At 52.6% G+C, this 18,736-nt stretch overlaps 1 protein-coding gene across 1 annotated transcript in view; it reads left to right on the top strand.

Annotated features, from left to right (window-relative positions):
- The window catches only part of UCK2 (uridine-cytidine kinase 2), a 28,603-nt gene extending 10,075 nt beyond the window's left edge, over positions 1–18,528 (top strand). The window contains exons 2-7 of the mRNA XM_054072871.1: positions 1,463–1,622; positions 2,558–2,654; positions 3,468–3,610; positions 7,895–7,992; positions 8,854–8,902; positions 9,455–18,528. Coding sequence (XP_053928846.1) covers positions 1,463–1,622; positions 2,558–2,654; positions 3,468–3,610; positions 7,895–7,992; positions 8,854–8,902; positions 9,455–9,594 — 687 coding nt within the window. The 3' untranslated portion in view covers positions 9,595–18,528. The remainder of the gene's footprint in view (positions 1–1,462; positions 1,623–2,557; positions 2,655–3,467; positions 3,611–7,894; positions 7,993–8,853; positions 8,903–9,454) is intronic.
- Positions 18,529–18,736: the final 208 nt, after the last annotated feature.

Raw genomic sequence — 18,736 nt, 5'->3', positions numbered from 1 at the left:
GGGACAGGAATGCCGTCAAGTCTTCCAGCGTCTCAAGCAAACAGCCTTGCCCTCTGCCTACTGGGGTGACCTCCTGCCAGGCGTGCCTTCTCCTCCCTGTTCCTTCTCACCGCTGCTGTCTTCACCTCTGCACCTGGATGTTGCCAGCCAGGTATGGAGCGGATGGTTGAGCCAGCAGGAAGGTGGAAGTATGGAAAGAGCCATGGGCAGGCTGAGGGAGGCAGGCTGGGACAAGCAAACCTCTCTTTGCAAAGCAGAGCGCCCAGTGCCTTTTGGTAACTGGGCCCAGGAGCAGCTCAGCTGGGCATCTGCAGCAAACGTGATTCGCAGGAGGCGAAGCAGCTCAGTTTGGCACCAGCAGCACCAACTTCTCCCCAAACAGTGGATGCTGTGGGGCAGGAGTAGGGTTGTCGTGCAGGGCTCCTGCTGGCAGCAGAGCAGTCCCCCATTGGCCTGACCTTGGCTTTCACTGGCCGGGGCAGGTGTGCCGGCTGCCAGTTAGTGATGCAGTCAACACCGCTGTGTTGTGCAGCGGCCAAGGACTCGTATGACTAAGGAGAAGGGGCCGAAGCAGGCCTTGGGGTTTGCCCCCCAAGCTGTGCTCTGATTCGTGTCGTGATGGCGGGGTCTGGTGTGTGGCTTGGCCGTGCAGCCAGTGCCTGCTGCAGTGACGGCAGAGAGTCAATGCCGGCTACCAGCACCCAGCCTGCTCTGCGCGGTGTGCGAGGTGCTGCTCTGTGTGCCAGCAGCGCTCGTGGGGAACTCGTACCGGCAGCCAGAGCCACGTGGCTCTGCAGTGCCCTTAGCCTGGCTGTGCCAGGAGGCACCAGGATATGCTCACAGCTGCTCCTCCCAGCCCTAGCAGCTGTGGCAGAGATCTCTGATAAAATGCCGGGGCTCACTTCCTGCTGCCTTTTCATCCTGGGGTTTGTTTAGGATATGAAAGCAACCTGGCTGTCCCCCCTTGGAGGACCCTCTCCCCACCGCCCATGCAGTGGTAGAGTTTCTGGGCTGAACCAGGGCTGGGAGAACCGAGGCACTGAGGCTGCCGCCCAGGGAGGAGGCTCAGCCCTGGTGCCAGGCACGGCTCTGCTCTCTGGGGAGCTGCTGGGCAGGCTGGAGCTGGCTGTGGAGGCCCTGGAGCTGCAGCTGAACCCAGGCAGCAGCCAACTGGTTTCCTGCTGCTGTTTGTGCCCAGAATAGGAGCTGTGGGCAGGCTATGGGGATGATGGAGGCAGGGAACACTGCTTTTGCACTGAAAGGCCCAATGGTGATGTCCCTGGAATGCTTTTCCCTCAGTGGCTTTGGGCTGTGCCTTTGAGGGGAGCACGGGCTCTTGGCTGAAGGTCCAGCAGGCAGTGCCCTATACACCCAGGAATGGCTGTTACCCAGGGATATCCCCCTGGTGCGGCTCAGACTCTGCTTGCCACTGACTTTGCCTCCTTTGCTGTTCCTTCCCCAGTCCTCGGTATGCTCCAAGATCGTCCAGCTGCTGGGCCAGAACGAGGTGGACTACCGCCAGAAGCAGGTGGTGATCGTGAGTCAAGACAGCTTCTACCGGGTCCTTACCTCAGAGCAGAAATCCAAAGCACTCAAAGGCCAGTTCAATTTTGATCACCCAGGTGAATGGAGAACAGCACCGGTACTCTGTCGTGCAGTGGGGGACAGGGGCTGAAGCGGGACCCTCCATTCCACTGGCCAAAAAGCCTTGCATGAACACTGGGGCTCTGTGTCTGCATGGGGCAGAAGTGGGTGACTTAGTTAAGCTGTTCTGGAGCCGGGTGAATCCCTGGCAGGGTGGCTGGGGGCCACCTACGTCCCCTGCAGTACAACCTCTGTCTCTCTGGGGAAGGAAGCTGCCTCTGGGGTGGAGTGTTTGGAATGAGAAAGGGCAGCTTGTGAACCCTCAGACTCCCTAAGACACTCCTCCTTGCAAAAACATCACCCAGTTTGAAAACCTTTCTGGTGCAGCTGGGAGGAGACCAGGGAGATGTGGCCTGGCACAGCCCCCTGGAGCCTGCAGCCCCGTGTCCCCTCTTCAAGGACAGAACCCTCTTGTGCAGCTGCTCTGCAAACCCCTCCGCCGAGGGGGCTATGCCCTGTTGCTACACCAGGGGCAATCTGAACTGTCTCCAGGCTTGGTGGGGAAATTTCAGAGCTGCTGTCCTTTCGTCCCCACGTGGACAATGGCTGGAGGCAGCCAGCACCAAGCAAACAGAACCCTGTCTGTCTGGCAGCTCGAGGCTGAAACACTGCTTCAGTCTCTCTGAGGGCTGGAGCCCTGGAGGAGATGCTTTCCCAAGCCTGGGCTGTCAGTGCCACCATACAAGGATGGTATTGATCTCTGCAGGTCAGATCCCGGGCTGGTGCAAAGCAGTGAAGCCCCGGGGACTATGGGAGAGCTGGGCCTTGCTCTGGGATGTGCAGGGCTTTCCTCCCAAGTCTGTGTGTCTGTCCCCGGTGCGGGGTGCCAGTGGCTCTGGCTAGGCTAAGCATAGCATCTGGTGGGTGGGAGAGGTTGCAAAGCTGCCTCGGGTAACATTTCCTCTCTCCTCAGATGCCTTTGACAACGAGCTGATCGTGAAAACACTCAAAGAGATCACAGAAGGGAAGACGGTCCAGATTCCTGTCTATGACTTTGTCTCCCACTCCAGGTCTAAAAGCCGCTCCTGCCTTGCTGTGCCTCTGCTAATGCCCTGCGGCGCAGCACGCAGCCCTGCTAGCCTGGCCCTCTGCTTGCACCCACCCTTAGGCACCTAATGTGCCGACCGAAAGTTTCTATCCATCCTGCTTGGTTTGAGGATCCAGAGCAGATACGGGAACAGTTTGAGGGTCTGGAAAACTGCACAGCTGTGCAGCAGCATCCAGCAACATCCAGACATCAGTGGAGGGGATCATGGCCCCTCTTTTTCTTCCCTATCCACACTTGTCTTCCCATAAACCCTGTGTTTGCAGCTTTAACATGTATTCCAGGCTCAAAGAGCCTGGCATTGCCACGGAAGGAGGAGGGATGACAGTTCTTGCTCCTGTATCTCTCGCCTTTGTGTGTAAGCTTGTTTTTGCATGCCTGTGTTGGCTGTGGATGGCGTGACTGCACTCCATTCCCCCCAAAAGCACTGCAGTGGCAGGGGAGCAGAGCTGACCCTTGCAGGTTCCTGTGGGTCAAGCCCCATGCACAGACTTTCTGGGCTTTTACAGCTTGACACCTAACACTTGCAAGCAGCAGCTGCCCGGGGTTGGGGAAGAAGGACTAGTCTGCTTCTTGCTTTGCCGTTTGTTCTCCTAGGAAGCGTATGTATACCTTGGATTTTCCTTTCCTGCGGTGGGGCAGTCTCCTCAGTCTCCCCTCTGGTGCTGCAGCGATATCCCAGAGTTGGAGCAGTGCCTAGGAGCACTGCTGCTTCCTCCCACCTCTCTTGGCTTGTTTTTCTCCACCAGCATGTTTTGACTCTCCTTCCCTCTGCTAGGAAAGAGGAGACGGTGACTGTCTACCCTGCCGACGTGGTGCTCTTCGAAGGCATCCTGGCCTTCTACAGCCAGGAGGTGCGGGATCTCTTCCGCATGAAACTCTTTGTGGACACGGACGCAGACACTCGGCTGTCCCGCAGAGGTGAGACCTGAACATGCCTTGCGTTGCAGGGACAGCAATGTCACCTAACTGATCCGGGCAGCTTGTCACAGAGGCAGGGGATGCTGACCAGCGCAGAACTGGAATAGGCACAAAGCTGCATTGCCGCGAGCGAAGAACCAGGGAGCTTTTCCTCGCAGTGCAGGATGTAACACAAGGCAGCTTATGACAGTGGAGATCACCTTGTTCCACATCTCTTAGGATTCCGTGAGATTTTTGCTGACTTGTCTAGGATTCCTCCTTCGATGCATGTGGCCGTGTGACTTCCAAGTGTGCCATGTCCTCGCGTGGCCCTGTGGCACCAGCCCTGTGCCTTCAGCTGAATGGCAGCTACTGCTGGTCAGCACATACCAGCAGAGAAGGGTGCAGTGGGCAAGGCAGATCTTGGCAGTCCAGTCAGAAGGCAATGCCTGATAGATCTGCTCTGGATCTGGGTTGTGGATGTGCTCTGAGGATGGCATTTGGGTGTGAGGGTGTCCTTTGTGGGTGATGCAGATAGAGAATCTAGTTGTACATCTTGTATGAACACAGCTAGCTTAGCGTAAAACCTCGCTGTGGTACTTGTCACTGGGGTGATGGCTTTGGGGGCAACGAGCCCTAGAAACCAGAATATCGCTCTCTAGGACTGCCGCTGCCCAGCTGGCTTGCCTGGGGGTTGCCAACAGGAGAGACTCCAGCTCTGCAGGGTCTGCATAGTTTGAGATACCATTCATTTCAAGGCGGCTTTTAGGAGTGGTGTCACTGATGTAGCACTTGTAGTCTCCTCGGTGGCTAAGGCAGCCTTTAGGGACTCTTGGGGCAGAATTCATTTGTGCCTGAGTTGTCCCTACCCCAGTCTGGCTCTGACAGCCTCTCCAGGGTGTCTGGGGATGCAGAAGATGACTTAGAGGAGAGGTCCCATCCAGACCTCTGTGTGGTGACGAAGGAGTGCGTCTCAGTGCGTCAGCGTGGGACTGCTTGTGTGCACGGGACTGTTCCGCTCTGCGACAGAACTGGTCTTGCCTGCCCTCCTGCTGTCAGACAGATACACAGCTTCCTCTGCTGTTGGGATGTCATCAGTGCTGATTAAAAGCTCCTTTCTACACATCCTTCTTGACCCTGCCCACTGTTCTGGCGTGACTCATCCAGGGAGGTGTCAGCACAGTCATTGCAGGGAGATGTATCAGCAGGTCACAGATGCGCGTTTGCGAGATCCCTCAGTGTGAGCCTTATCCCTTCAGCAGACAGTGCTGTGCAGGAACTTGGGTTTGCAACCAGCCACAGGGTAGCACACATTTTGGGCAGTGCCCCCTATCAGCTATCTGAATGCACACCTCAAATGCTGTGTTCACTTTTGGGCCCCTCACTATAAGACAAACATTGGGGTCCTGGAGTACGTCCAGAGAGGGCAATGGAGCTGGTGAAGGGGCTGGAGAACAAGTCTTATGAGGAGCGGCTGAGGGACCTGGGGCTGTTTAGCCTGGAGCAAAGGAGGCTGAGGGGAGACCTTACCACTGTCTACAACTACTTGAAAGGAGGTTGTAGAGAGGTGGGTGTTGGTCTCTTTTCCCAAGTGACAGGCGATAGGACAAGAGGGAATGGCCTTAAGTTGTGCCAGGGCAGGTTCAGATTGGACATTAGGAAAAATTTCTCCACCGAAAGGGTTATAAAGCATGGGAACAGGGTGCCCAGGTAGGTGGTTGAGTCCCCATTCCTAAAGGCATTTAAAATATAGGTAGATGAAGTGCTCAGGGATCTGGTTTAGTAGTGGACAGGTATGGTTGGACTCGATGATCTCAAAGGTCTTTTCCAACATAGTGATTCTATTATTCTATGAAGACAAGTTGTTACCTTGTGCATTTGCAGTGCCACGTGTCTGTGTGAGCATCCCAGTCATATGCTGGAGTGTGTGTTTCTGTCAGTTTGGACTTGGTACATAACCCTGAGCTCAGAGCTGGAGAACTGGTTGAGACCCCATTGACTAAGAACCCAGAGCATCCAGCTGCTGACCACAATGCAGAACTAAACCCAGTTGTGCTGCTGCTGTGCTGTACTGATAGGGTCCTGAGCTGTTCTTGGGGTGTTTCTCCCACTTGCCATCCATCACTTAAGCCTTGCAAAGGGGCAGCTACGCTGGTTTCTCCTAATCAGGGCAACTCATCAGCCTCCTGATAGGGAGCTGGCAGTCTCCTGGCCTGCTGTCAGCAGGAGCACTGCAGCAGCAAGTCTGCTTCCTCTGCGTTCCCCTGGCATTTCTGGGAAAGGACAGCCTTTATGTGAGGTGCTGAAGGTCTATCATATCCCTGGAACTTAGCTGGAGACAACTTGCAGCAAGAAGTCTTGCATTGCGACATGGCTCTGAGTCATCTTGCTCTCCCAGAAGTCCTGAAGAGTTGCCGCAATGGCCTTTTTGGCTGGGCAGCAGTGGTAGATGAGGTGATGTTCCTGGAAACACAGCCGGCAGCTCAGTTAATTAATAGCGCTAGGGTTCAGTACGTGTAATTCGCACTGTCCTCATCTCAGCACCTCTCCCAAGAAAAACGGTGCTACCAGAGTGCAAGGGGCAAGGTCTGTCAAGTGCCTCAAATAGCCTGATCCATGCAAAGCCAATTCTGGCTGAGGTCCCTCACTGCCCCCGTCCTTTGGCAGCTTCTGTAAAACAAAGACCAAATCAGGTGTCACATGCATGTTTTGGGTCTGATTTGAGCGATGCCTGTCTGCTGACTCTGGATGGGTGCTGATCCGTCCTTGAGACGTTGGCCTGACCCGCAAGTAGAGACCGATACCCCCAGATAGGGTGCGAGGTCTTAGCCTGGATTGCTGCCACCCCTTGCTTGACTCCTGCTGCCATGTGAGGGGGTGACTGCCCTGCTGTGGTCTGCCCTGAGAGTGGGCAGGAGAGTTTTGCAGTGTCAGGACCAGCTGCTGCAGCCTGGGCACTCACCCCATGCAGCTTGCAGGCCTCCCAGACTCTGGCTGTGTTTGCTGCAAAAACACCCTCGCTGTGCTCCTTCCCTGCCCCAGCGCAGCCAACAAACAGGGTGTGGGACCTGGAAAACAAAGTCTCTCTGTTTTATTTTCCTTGCTTGTTTTTCTGTATTGTTTGAGCTGGGGTTTGCTCCCGCTCTTTGGAGAAGGCGAGGAGCTGGATAGAGCAGCCTCAGCTGGGTTGAGCCGTGCCTAGAGCGGGCAGGGAGTTGGCACACATCTTGCTGCCAGCGCTCTCTTCCCCACATCACCTTCGTGTGCAGGGCTGTGAAAGGGCATGCTGCAAAGCTGCTGGCTGAGGGCAAACAAAGCCATGGGGACAGTGCCAAACCAGCACGGGGAGCACAGCCCCAGCACTGTCCTGGCCCTGCAAACGCACAGGCGATGGCTGCTGAGTAGCTCACACAGGCTGGCAGTGCCATGGCACGTGGCGAAGGCTCATTCTGAACCCAGTGCCAGGCACTAGCATGCGGGGGGAAGCCAGCCAGCCCCTTGGGATGAGCCAAGAGCCGTATGCTCAGCCACAGGGCTCTTCTGGCTCTTACTCGTGGATTAAATTCCTGCTGAACTGGGGCATTTGTCAACGCTGAAGTGGCTTCAGGCTGCAGATGGCAGTGGCCCAAATATCTCGTGCAAACAGGGTGTAAGGCCCAAATGGCTGAAAGAGCAGGAGGTCAGCATGCTCTCCTGGCTTCCTCCTGAGTTGATCTCCTCCAAATACTCCCTCATCCTCTGGTTGTGGGAGCCTGCTTCGCCTTCCCACCCTGCTCAGCAGCGGACAGCAGAAAGCGCCTGACAGAGCCGGGCAGGTGAACGACTTGCACTCTCCTCACCTCAGCAGATCTGAGTTGAACTATGCCTTAACGTGTGTATGGGCGATCCACACTGCTCTTCTGTCCTTTGCGCACCTCTGCACTGGGATGTCTGGGAGAATGCCCCAGCCTTAGGCCAAGGGGAGGGCAGAGTGACAGGAAGGATGCAAGGGCTGAGGCTGGGAACAGTCAGGACTGGGGTGGCACTGGATACAGCTGGGATGTGCTTGCAGAGCTGAGGAGGGAGGGAGGCAGGCCAAGAAAAGCCCTCGGTCAGGTCAGCCAGCCCTTGGCTCCCGGGAAAGCTTGCAAGCAGGTTAAAAGCGTGTAGCTTTGCTGGAGTGTGCAGCTTTGCTGGAGTGTGCTGAGACACGTGGGCAGCAGCTTCCAGGAAATGAGACCTCTGGTGGAATACGCAGGTACTGAAGGGAAGGAGGACAGCGATTCATCTCTCAGCTCCTGACTATGCCTTTCATCTTCCCCGCAGTGCTACGAGACATCAGTGAGCGAGGCAGGGACCTCGAGCAGATCTTATCTCAGTACATCACCTTTGTCAAGCCAGCCTTTGAGGAGTTCTGTTTGCCAGTAAGTAAGGGGAGTGACACCTACGGAAGTCTGCCAAAAATGCCTCATACTCTTTCCAGCTCCTCAAACAGGAGCATATTGTGCTCCACAGCTCAGGTTAGGCTGCCTCGCCTTTCTCCCTCCCTGCAAGCACTGGTGAAAATGGAGACCCAGTGCTGGTCAGGGCAAGGGAAGATAGGGACCATTTATACAGCTATTGTTGCTCTTACTTGATTCCTAAACTGGCTGTCAGCCCAGCGGTCCAGCATGGAAGTGCTCCAGCATCTCCTGGTGATTTTTGATGTGTCTGGAAGCACCTGGAGCTGTCAGAGGCACCCACAGCTCAGCAGGCTGGTTTGTTTACTTGGTAGAGCTTGGCTGTCAGGAAGCTGATCAGCTGTAAAAAAACTGACACAGACGGGAGGAAACAGGCTAGCACCTGCAGGTAAAAATAGGTCAGGATTGTTGTCCCGAATTAGACCTTTTTTGCAAGTGATGCTGGTAGAAAATTCTTCATATATCCCAGGCATGCCAGCTTTTGCTCTTGAATCAAGTCTGGCTGGATTCAGAGGGTGCTTGATACCCAAAAGCATCAGCTCCTGGAGTCTTGAGGGCTTTTTAAGTTCAGGTTTTGTTAGGGTGCCTCTTGCTGTGGTTTACTGGATTCTGTATGACCTCATGAAAATGGAGTCAAGGTGCAAACTGTGGCCCTCAATATAGAGCAGAAGACAAATAAGAGCATCCAAACTGTATTATCAGCAATCATATACCTTCCAGCATGCTTGGGTTTGGCAAGGGAAGGATCCACCCCAGGAGGGAGGGACAGTGCCCCAGCCTGCTGTCTGTTCACTTCCCCAGTAACAGTGCTCTCTCTCCTCACAGACCAAGAAGTATGCTGATGTGATCATCCCTAGAGGAGCAGATAATGAAGGTGAGTGGACTCGGGCCCTGTTATGTCCTGGCAGCAGGCTTTGAGTTGGTCCTGTTGTGGTAGAGTTAGGTAGGAGGTAGCAGGTCCTGCCATGAAGATGTCTTGGCCCACTACTACCTGAGAGAGTGCTGTTATCACAACCACTGAGATCAGCCTCTCCCATTTGCTCCCACCTGGAGCATTAGTGACTGGGAGTTCGTACTCCTCTGATCAAGCTTGGGAGCCAATCTATGTATAGTGCCTCCAGGTAAACTCCTGGTGCATCCCACACAAGGGGAAATGTGCTTCTCCAAGGCCAAAGCTGCAGCTGGGACAGCCAGGTCTCCACTTGGGTGGAGTCAGTCTGACCAGTTGGTGGGTTCAGTGGGGTCAGAGGAATGAAGTCCCCACAGGACAGTGGCTCCCTGCAGAGCTGCAGCTCCCCACGGTGTCATAGGAGGTGATAGGAGCAGGGCAGGCAGCTGGGTCATCATTTCTGGCTTGGCTCTAGTTTGTTTGCGGTGATCCTAATGCAGTCTGTCCTCCATGTCTTTCCCTTCCTTTTGCTCACAGTGGCCATCAACCTGATAGTGCAGCACATCCAGGATATTCTTAACGGAGGACTCAGCAAACGCCAGAGCAACGGCTACCTGAATGGCTACACCCCTCCCCGCCAGCGGCAGCCCTCAGAGTCCAGCAGCCGGCCTCACTGACCCCGGGCAGCAGGCGTGGGGCTGGGAGTGGAGGGCACTCGGGCCCTGCCACTGCCCCTCTGTACATACTGTCCCTTCACTCCCCTTATCTATTTAAGAAACCAGACGGAGACGAATGCCTTTAATTTTGTATGTCGGAAATGCCGAATGAGTAGCAGCCAGCTGCTCGGGAGCCTGGACCGCCCACAGCTCCTGGCCTTGCTCAGTAACTCCTCCATCACGGAATCGGCTATAAACCTCTATAAATATAGAATTGTTCTATTTTTGTGTAAATGCAGAATAACGTAAAATTACTTGCCATAAGGTATTTGCCAGGCTTGGTGTTGCTGGGAGGGGGGCTGGGAAGAGGCTCCTGGAAGATGATGATGTCAGGATCTTCATCTCAAAGGCAGTAAGGATGGAGAAGCATTCGATAGCTGCTTTAGTATCGCAGTGATCTCCGTCCTGGGGAAGGGATGGGCTGTGGTGGAGGAGGTGACAGCTTGCGTATGGCATGGATTTTGTGACTGGACTGGGTTTGTCGTCTCCCGCTGTTGCTTTTCAGGTCTGAGTAGCCTCGTTTTGGCTTGCAGGTGCTACACAATGTCCCTGGGAGTTGGGAGAATGATGTATAATACCTCCCGTAAATCTGCATCTCCAGGTCTCAGTCCCTCAACAGAATCCCCTTCCGTGTCCAACACTCCTTCCCACTACAGGGTCGGGTCTGCTGTCACACCCTCCAGCAGGGGCCTGGTAGGTGATGCTGGTATGTGATCATATAAAGAAGGCAACTTAAGTCTTTAGCAGTCTTTCTGCCTGGCTTGGGTGGGGACAGGACATGAATACCTTCAGCCCCTCTGGAGCTTGTGGCCTTGTGTAAGGTAGGACACCTCGCTGAGCCTTGGGCTTAACCCAGAGCCTGATGGCTGGATTGCAGAAGGTCAGAGCGGTGTCTGTTATTCCTCACTTGGAGTGGTTTTGCTCTTGGATGGGGGATTTTGGGTCTGCAAGATGTGGTTAAGGGAGAACCAGCCTCTTCTGCAAGAAGGGGGAATTGCTGATGAAAGGCAGCTGCTGAGGAGCCTGTCTGAGGCAGAGCAACAATGTGTAGTGAGCCCATGACTGCCGAGCTGCCCTATGTGGGACATCCACAGCATGAAACTGGGCACCCAGGAATCCTTTGTTTCCCGTTTTGCAGCTAATCTCTTGCCTGGCCTGTGTCCCTTTCATTGCATGCTGGTGGAGGACACTGCCCCTGCAGCATGCTGTCGCCAGGGCTGCCCAGGGAGTGCCGTTCCTTGCCCAGGGTGAGAGTACTTCTTCCCCTAACCTGGTGGTGTTGGAACAGCCATGTTCCAAGAAAACCTGGTGGGGCTTTACTGCAGGTCTGGGATGCCTGGAGAGCAAGGAGGAGCAGCGGGGCTGAGGCAGGAGGTTGGTGGGAGCCGGGGAAGAGGATGTGGCGGGATGGCAGCCAGGAAAGATCCTTTGGCCTGTGCCTCTGGGACTGAATTAACCTGCTGAAAACAAACTTGCGTAAGCATGCCACAAAGCCTGGAGCAGGGACCGTTAGTCTTGTTCTGTGATGATTTTCAGTCTTTCCAGAGCATTGGTTTAGCTCTGCATAGTTAAAAGCTAAAGACTTCAGACACTCAATGCTCCATTGCTCTCCAGCTCCATGTGAGATAAGACAAGCCTTGATTTTTAGGAAAGAGAACACGATGGGAAACCCCTCCCCTGGTGACAGCAGCTGGGGCAACTCATTCGCTCTTGATCTGTAGTGAGGGCACACATCAGCCATTTCTCCGCCTCCTTGTTGGCAGACACACCCTGAGACATGCTGGCTTTGCCATAATCAAGGTCTGGCACTGGCTAGTTCTAGATACAGCCCTGGGCAAGTGGGACCAAAGCCTTGCAGAACTGGTGAGGCTTCTTGGAGCTTAAGCAGCCAAGATAGCTCTCAAGATGAAATACTGACCTCTCCCCTGTGAATACAGACAGAAAAAATGGATGCTGGTGTTTCATGTGTCCCATTCGGTTCTGTGTGTTGCTGGCTGCAACCTCAGTGTGGAAGCACACTTGGCCAACACTGTTCTAGTTCTGCAAGTCCTGTAAGCCAAGCTCCTAGCACAGACTGCTTTGGTGAAGAAGGCGCTGAATGCAGTGCCTCTGGCTTTTGGCTGGCCAGACAGCTCTCAGTAAGTGCAGGTGCACAGATGGCTTGAGGTGCTTTTGTGAAACCCCTCCATGCTCTCAGGACAGCAGAGAGATGGACAAGTTCTTCCCAGTAAGTATCCTGAACAGATGACAGTCAAGGGAATTTCATTGAAAGACCTTAGAGGCAGAGTGGCATTAGCACTAACAGGGTATTGGGCAAGGGTGAGACTGCTTTTAGCAAAAGGGTACATTACTTTATTGTGGCATAGATTCACGAAGGGGGAGTCCTCAGATCATAGAATGCTTTGGGTTGAAAGGGACCTTAAAGATCATACAGTTCCAACCTCCCCGCATGACACATCCCACTAGCAGTCATGCTTAAACAAGCTGATAACCCTCTATGATGAAGCTGCTGGCTTGGTACACGAGGGAAGAGCAGTGTGTTGTCTACCATGACTTCTGTCAGGCTTTTGATACAGTCTCCACTAAGATCCTTACAGCAAAGCTGATGTATGGACTGGTTAAGCAGACTGTGAGACAGACTGAAAACTGGCTGAACAGCTGTTCTCAAGAGAGTGGTCATCAGTGGTATAAAATCTGTTTGAAGACCAGTAACTGGTGGTGTAGGCCAAGGGTCAATACGCATTCCAATCCTGTTCAACCTCTTCATTGACGATACAGATGATGAAGCAGAGGGTATCCTCAGGAAGCTGCCTGATGATGCAAAACTGGGAGGAGCAGCTGGTACAGCAGAGGGTTGTGCTGCCATTCAGAGGCTGGAGAAATGGGCTGATGGAAACCTTTTGATATTCAGCAAGGAGGAGTGCAAAGTCTTTCCCCTGAGAAAGACCAATCACATGGACCAATACATGCTGGGTGCCACCAATGTGAAAAGCAGCTCTGCAGAAAAGCCCTTGAAGGTCCTGGTTAACCATAAGCCAGCAATGTGCCCTTGCAACAAAGAGGGCTAATGGTATCCTGGGCTGTGTTAGGGGGGTATTGGCAGCAGGTCAAGGGAGGTGATCATAGTTCATTAGAAAAGGCCTTTGAGATCATTGAGTCCAACCGTATCTGTCCTCTACTAAACCAGATCACTGAGCAACTCATCTACCCGTCTTTTAAATTGACCACATCCCTGGGCAACCTCTTGCAGCGCCTGAGAACCCTTTCGGTGAAGAGATTTTCCCTGATGTTTAATCTCAACCTCTCCTGGCATAACTTCAGACCATTCTCTCTCATCCTAGCGCTTTTTACTTGCAAGAAGAGACCAACACCCACTTCATTACAACCTCCTTTAAGGAAGTTGTAGACAGTGATAAGGTTTCTCCTCAGCCTCCTCTTCTCCAGGCTAAACAACCCCAGTTCTCTCAGCCACTCCTCATCAGGCTTGTTCTCCAGCCCCTTCACCAGCTCTGTTGCCCTTCTCTGATCCTTCCCCTCTGCTCAGGTGAGGTCACACCTGAGTACTGTGTCCAGTTCTGGGTTTCCCAATACAAGAGAGAGAGATAGAGGTGCTGTTGAGAGTCCAATGAAGGATCATGAAAATGATGAAGGGACTAGAGTATCTCTCCTATGAGAAAACACTGAGAGAGCTGGGACTGTTCAGACTGGAGAGAACAAGGCAAAAGGGGATTCTCATTAACATATATAAATACCAGAAGGAAGGGCAAAAAGAGGAGAGAGACAGTGACAGGACATGAAGCAATAGGAACAAACTGAAAGACAGGTGATTCCCTCTGAACACAGGAAACACTTCATTGCTGTGAGGGTAACTGAGCACTGGCACAGGTTCTCCAGAGATGGAGTTTCCATCCTTGGAGATACCCAAAAGAAGTCTAGACACAGTACTGAGCAATAGGGCCTAGGCAGCCCCACCTGAGCAGGAAGGGTTGGACGAAAGGACCTTCAGAGGGATGAAATCTCTGAGCATCATAGGGGAATAAAGCTGAGGACGGCACCAACACGTCTCCCTGAGGTTCCTCAAAAGGCTGTCTTTCTCCTCTGACCACCTGGTTACTGTCCAGCTGTCCCATCAGAGAATCACATACATGCCTGCACCGCAAGGGTTGTCAGTCCAACACGCCATGGCCACCGCTGATGGTCTTTCCCCCTGTCCAGCCAGACAGGGGAGCAGGATGAAGCTGCTGGTGACATTTGTGTGTCTGTGAGCACCGCACCTGTCCATCTGGGTTGCTCTGGGTAAACACACACGTTATGGCATCATGACAACGGCCAGCCACCAGGGCAAAATGCAGTTGCATGATGTGACCTTGCATCTGGAACAGAGACAGGGCTTCCTAGGGCTAGTGGCACGTGTGGCTGCAAGTAGAGGCAGGGCTTACACAGGTGCTGGCAGGAATGGCACCTGTCCCATCTTGACCGTGACAACAGTTGTACTTCCAGTACTGTCACCAGAATCTCCTGGCCTTCACCCAACAGCACAGGAGGTGAAATGCCAGGCACCGCTCAGGAAACCTGGGGCCATCTCCAGATTTCTGTGCCCAGATTTGCTAGGTCGGTTATGAGCCCTTTATACCGCCTCCCATGCAGAATCGGATCCATCTGTGATGAGCTGCAAAGGACAATGCTGCTGGGCCATTCGGTGGCCGTGCTCTCCGTTTCAATGGTCAGTTGCTTCAGGCTCTCTGGGATGACTCCCATCCTGACCATGACTCAGCTGTGGGGGCTGTGAAGGCCAGTGCTACTGGGACATCCAGAAAGCGGGCATCAGAGCTTCTCCTTTCAGTCTTCAGCATGAGCTTTTGTCACGTAAGTGTCCCAACAGTCATGGATTTGTATGCTGACTTGGAGCCAGCTGCGGTGGCTGTAAAGACGGAGGTCGCTTTTGAGCAGAGACACCATGCAGAGAAAGATGGTGTTGAAGAGAAGCGAGATGAGCTTCATTATGGTTTCTCTCTCAGGAACGACTCCCATCGAGACCTGATCCAGCTGTGGGGGCTGTGAAGGCAGTGCTGCTTGGCCTTTCAGTGAAGTGCCCGTTGGCATCCACAGGCAGCTCCTTCCAGTCTGCAGAGAGGATTTCTGCCTTTAGGGCGACCCAGCTGGCATCTCGTGGAGATATGGACATCTCCTGGCAAGCTCCTGACTGGCTCTCTGGAGAGATTGCCACCCTGACCCTGAGCCAGTGCTGGGGGCTGCAGAGGCCAGTGCTGCCGGGCCAGTTCGTGGCAACTGGTGGTTGGTTTGGGCTCTCCACAGTGACTCCCATTCTGACCCTGACCCGGCTTTGGGGCCTGCGGAGGCCAGTGCTACCGGGCCATTTGGAAAATGGGCTCTTGGCATCAAAGGGCGTCTCTTTTCTGGATGGCCTTGTGTCGTGCGTGTGATCCAGTGCCCTCGGGTTTGTGTCTGGAGCCTGTCCCAGTAGCCGTGGATTTTTATTGTGACTCGGACCCAGTTGCGGTGGCTGTAAAGACGGATGTCACTGTTGAGCAGAGACAGCGTGCAGTGAAAGATGGTGCTGAAGAGAAGTGGAGTGACCCTCATCGTAGTCTTTGTTGAGGGAAAAAGTCTCAGTGCACGAGCTGGTGTGGGCTGCCACCTGTGCAGAGGTCAGGCAGTGATCAGCACACCAAGTGACAAAGAAATGATCATCCTGACCCAGCTGTGGGGGCTGTGAAGGCAGTGCTGCTTGGCCATTCAACGAACCAGCCCTCAGCATCAACAGGCTGCTCCTTTTTGCCTTCAGAGAGGAATTCTGTGGCGTATTAACATGCACGGACTCAGCTTTCCTTTCAAGCTAAGACCAAGTTTATTGTTACAAGCTTGTATTTATGCCTTACAAAAACTGTCAACACTGGTCCCACAAGTTCTTCATAAAAATTTCCACAGCACGTTCTTCTCCTTCCAAGCTCCTCGTGACCACTGTTACGGTTTTCATGCCTTCTTGGTGTTGCCACTGATGCTGATTATTCTCAGGCCGGCGGCTCGCTTGGTATCAAATGCTCTGCACTAATGCTCCAGAGGCCCAACAACACTCGTGGCTATTTCTTGCTCACTGTCTCTTCTGACAGCTCCCCCTTTTTTGTTTTTGTGAACTACTAATATTTATCTTAACACACTATCAATCCAGCTTTGCAATAATTTGATTAAGCAAGGCACACAAATCAATATGCTACAAAAAAAACCCAAGTAAAATCATAAAACCTATCATGACTAATTTTATAATCTGAAGTCCAAATCCAACAAAAAGTCCTGCAAATGTATTCCGTTCATTCTATATTTGCAACTTTTCTGTTAAATCTTCTGAGGTGTTAATACTTCTATGTATAATTTCTGGATGATCTGATAAATTAATCAAAAGACTAGATAAAGCTGCGATGTGGCATTTATTTGATGACGGTGAAACAAAGTGTGGTATAAAGTCAGAGAAACATTTGGAGTTAATAATGTAGATTTGCCTAATGCACATGGGCCTCCTGAAATATGAGAAGGAATACCTGCCCATGCTCTATCTCCTCAAATAAAATACAGCTCTCTCAGTAATTGCAGGGAGATGTTGTTGGATTTGGATATAGAATCATAGACTCATAGAATCACTACGTTGGAAAAGACCCACTGGATCATCGAGTCCAACCATATATATTTGCAAACATGTAATTGCATCATATCAAATAATTTCTACACGCACTAAGTAAGGAATTAACATTTTGTATAAGCGTTACATTTTTGCCTATAATAATAAATATTTACTAAAATCTGCCTACTTTTATGACAGCTAATAAAGAACATCATCTATCAGCAAAGCTACTAAGCAGGTGCTAAATGGATTGGTTAGTGTTGCTACCGATAAACACAATGACTCTTGCCCTGCCGCATTGGCTAGGGTTACCCAGGTGGTTTTGGATTGTGCGGGCATCCATGGAATGATGGTTGCACAACACAAAATTCCCACAATTATTGCAGTGCAGATCGTACACATCTTGCTGCCATCCATTGTGGTCCACCATCTGTAGAGACACAGGCATACCCTCGCCCCCACGTTATTAACGGCCACGGACCTTCCCATTGTCTCATTTCTAAGTTACGTATCATCACTTTAGCTCTACTCACGTTATCATTTGATAAAATGTCGCTCTATCCCGGGAATATTGTCTTGGCAACGATTTAAAAAGTTTAAAACATACATAACTTTTAACAGTCTCTCTTGAGGGGCGTATCCCATGCTCCCCCTTTTTTGTTTTAACAACATATTTTTAACGTACCACGAGCTCATTCGACTATGGCTTGCCCTGTCGCTGAGTGAGGGATGCCTGTGACATGACCCCATTGCTAAAAAAAGGATTTTGTTATAAACATATCCCGGTCCATTGTCTGTTTTTTTTACTGGGTTTGGCTCCCCCAAAATAGCAATTGCATATGATAAATGGGGTTTTTTTTTACACCTTTTGCTCGTTCTCCCGTGTGTGCGGAAGCAACAATGCAGGTAGAAAAGGTGTCAGTCGACACATGTACATATTTTAGACGTCCAGACTCGGGGATGTGTGTTACATCAGTTTGCCATATTACAAGTGGACCTAATCCACGGGAATTTACACCGTCAAAAGCAGTGTTTGGGATTAGCTGACAATCAGGGCACATTTGTACAATTTGTCGAGCTTGCTCGTGAGTTAACTGAAACATTTTCCTAAGGGCTGTACTACCTTGGTGATAAAAATCATGCGACCTATGCGTTTGTTGTCATGTAGCTGGAATGATGACAGGGGCTGCCAGAGCATCAGCTCGGCGATTGCCTTCACCCAAATATCCTGGTAAATTTGCAGGAGAACGTACATGCATTATCAAATAAGGTTCCTGTCGATTGTCAAACAGGTATTTCAATTCCTTTAAACAAGCATATAACCGTCTGTAAGACCGGTAAAACATTATTCTCTGTTGCTCCGTGAGTGTCATACTCTGCAGGTTAACGTCGGTCCTGATTTTTGCAGTTTCTGCGTGCATAGATGGAAGCACGGGCTGGTCAGTCGGGCCAAAGCCTCCTTCTCCCCGTATGCGATTTGCTGCATGGGGTACAACTGCTTGAAGACAAATCAGCTGAGCAATTCTAGTGCCCTTCGGTATAAAGCAAGGAGGCAGAGGCGCCCAAGCCATTACTTGTGTCGTTCCCGAAAACTCGGCATCAATCAATCCCGGTGAAACAAACAATCCTTGCTTTGTGACAGACGATCGTCCAATTAACAGTGCTCTAAGTCCATTTCCTAAGGGGCCCTTAACGGCCGCAGGGATGAGCCGAACCGCAGCGTGACGGGTCTCTGTTCTTTCAAGGCACTAAAACTCGCCGATCGTTGCAGCCCTTCCGCTGCTTCTCCAGCTCGGGCTACAGCCTCACTAGACTCGCCCTCGCCCGGGAAAGCGGGAGCCCCGCGCGCCGCCAGCGTCTCTCCTGGAGGCGCCGCCGATGCTCCGGGGCTGCTCCAGCCGCGCTGCGGGCGGGCCCGGCGGCTGCCCCACCTCAGCCGGGCGGCTTGGCGGCGGAGCACTCAGTCCGTTCTCTTTTACAGCTTTTCGAATCTCGCTTATTATCGCTTCATAAGCAATGGGTTCCCCTGCACGCATGGTAGGAAAAGCTTTCAGCGCTCCAACCTCCCCCCACAGCTGCGCTGCCCTCCTCCCCGGCGCCCATCTGCCTGAGGGACGGGGCGGAAGCAGTTCCACCTCTTACTCGGGGGCTGTCGGAGGCGGATCAAAGGGGTTGTCGGCCTCCCCTTCGGGGGGTGCAGAGGCGAGCGCCGCCCCTGTAGGGCTTGGGGGGTTAGTGCAGCTCTTGAACTCGGTGTCGAACCTCCGCTGTGGTCTTTGGAGCCGGCACGCGCCTTCAGCGCCTCAGAAACAGCCCGCCGGGGACCGAGCGACTTCGTAGCCGTTTGCTCGACCGAGTCGCTCGATCCCATAGTCCAACTACGATCCCCTCCCAGCTTTCTTGCTCCAATGCTGAGCAAACGTCAAAAGAGAAAGATGGTGTTGAAGAGAAGCGAGATGAGCTTCA

Source organism: Cuculus canorus, chromosome 8 (assembly GCF_017976375.1).
Source record: "Cuculus canorus isolate bCucCan1 chromosome 8, bCucCan1.pri, whole genome shotgun sequence".
Taxonomy (NCBI): domain Eukaryota; kingdom Metazoa; phylum Chordata; class Aves; order Cuculiformes; family Cuculidae; genus Cuculus; species Cuculus canorus.
The sequence above is the reverse complement of the archived record's forward strand: the minus strand, read 5'-3'. Positions and strand labels throughout refer to the sequence as shown.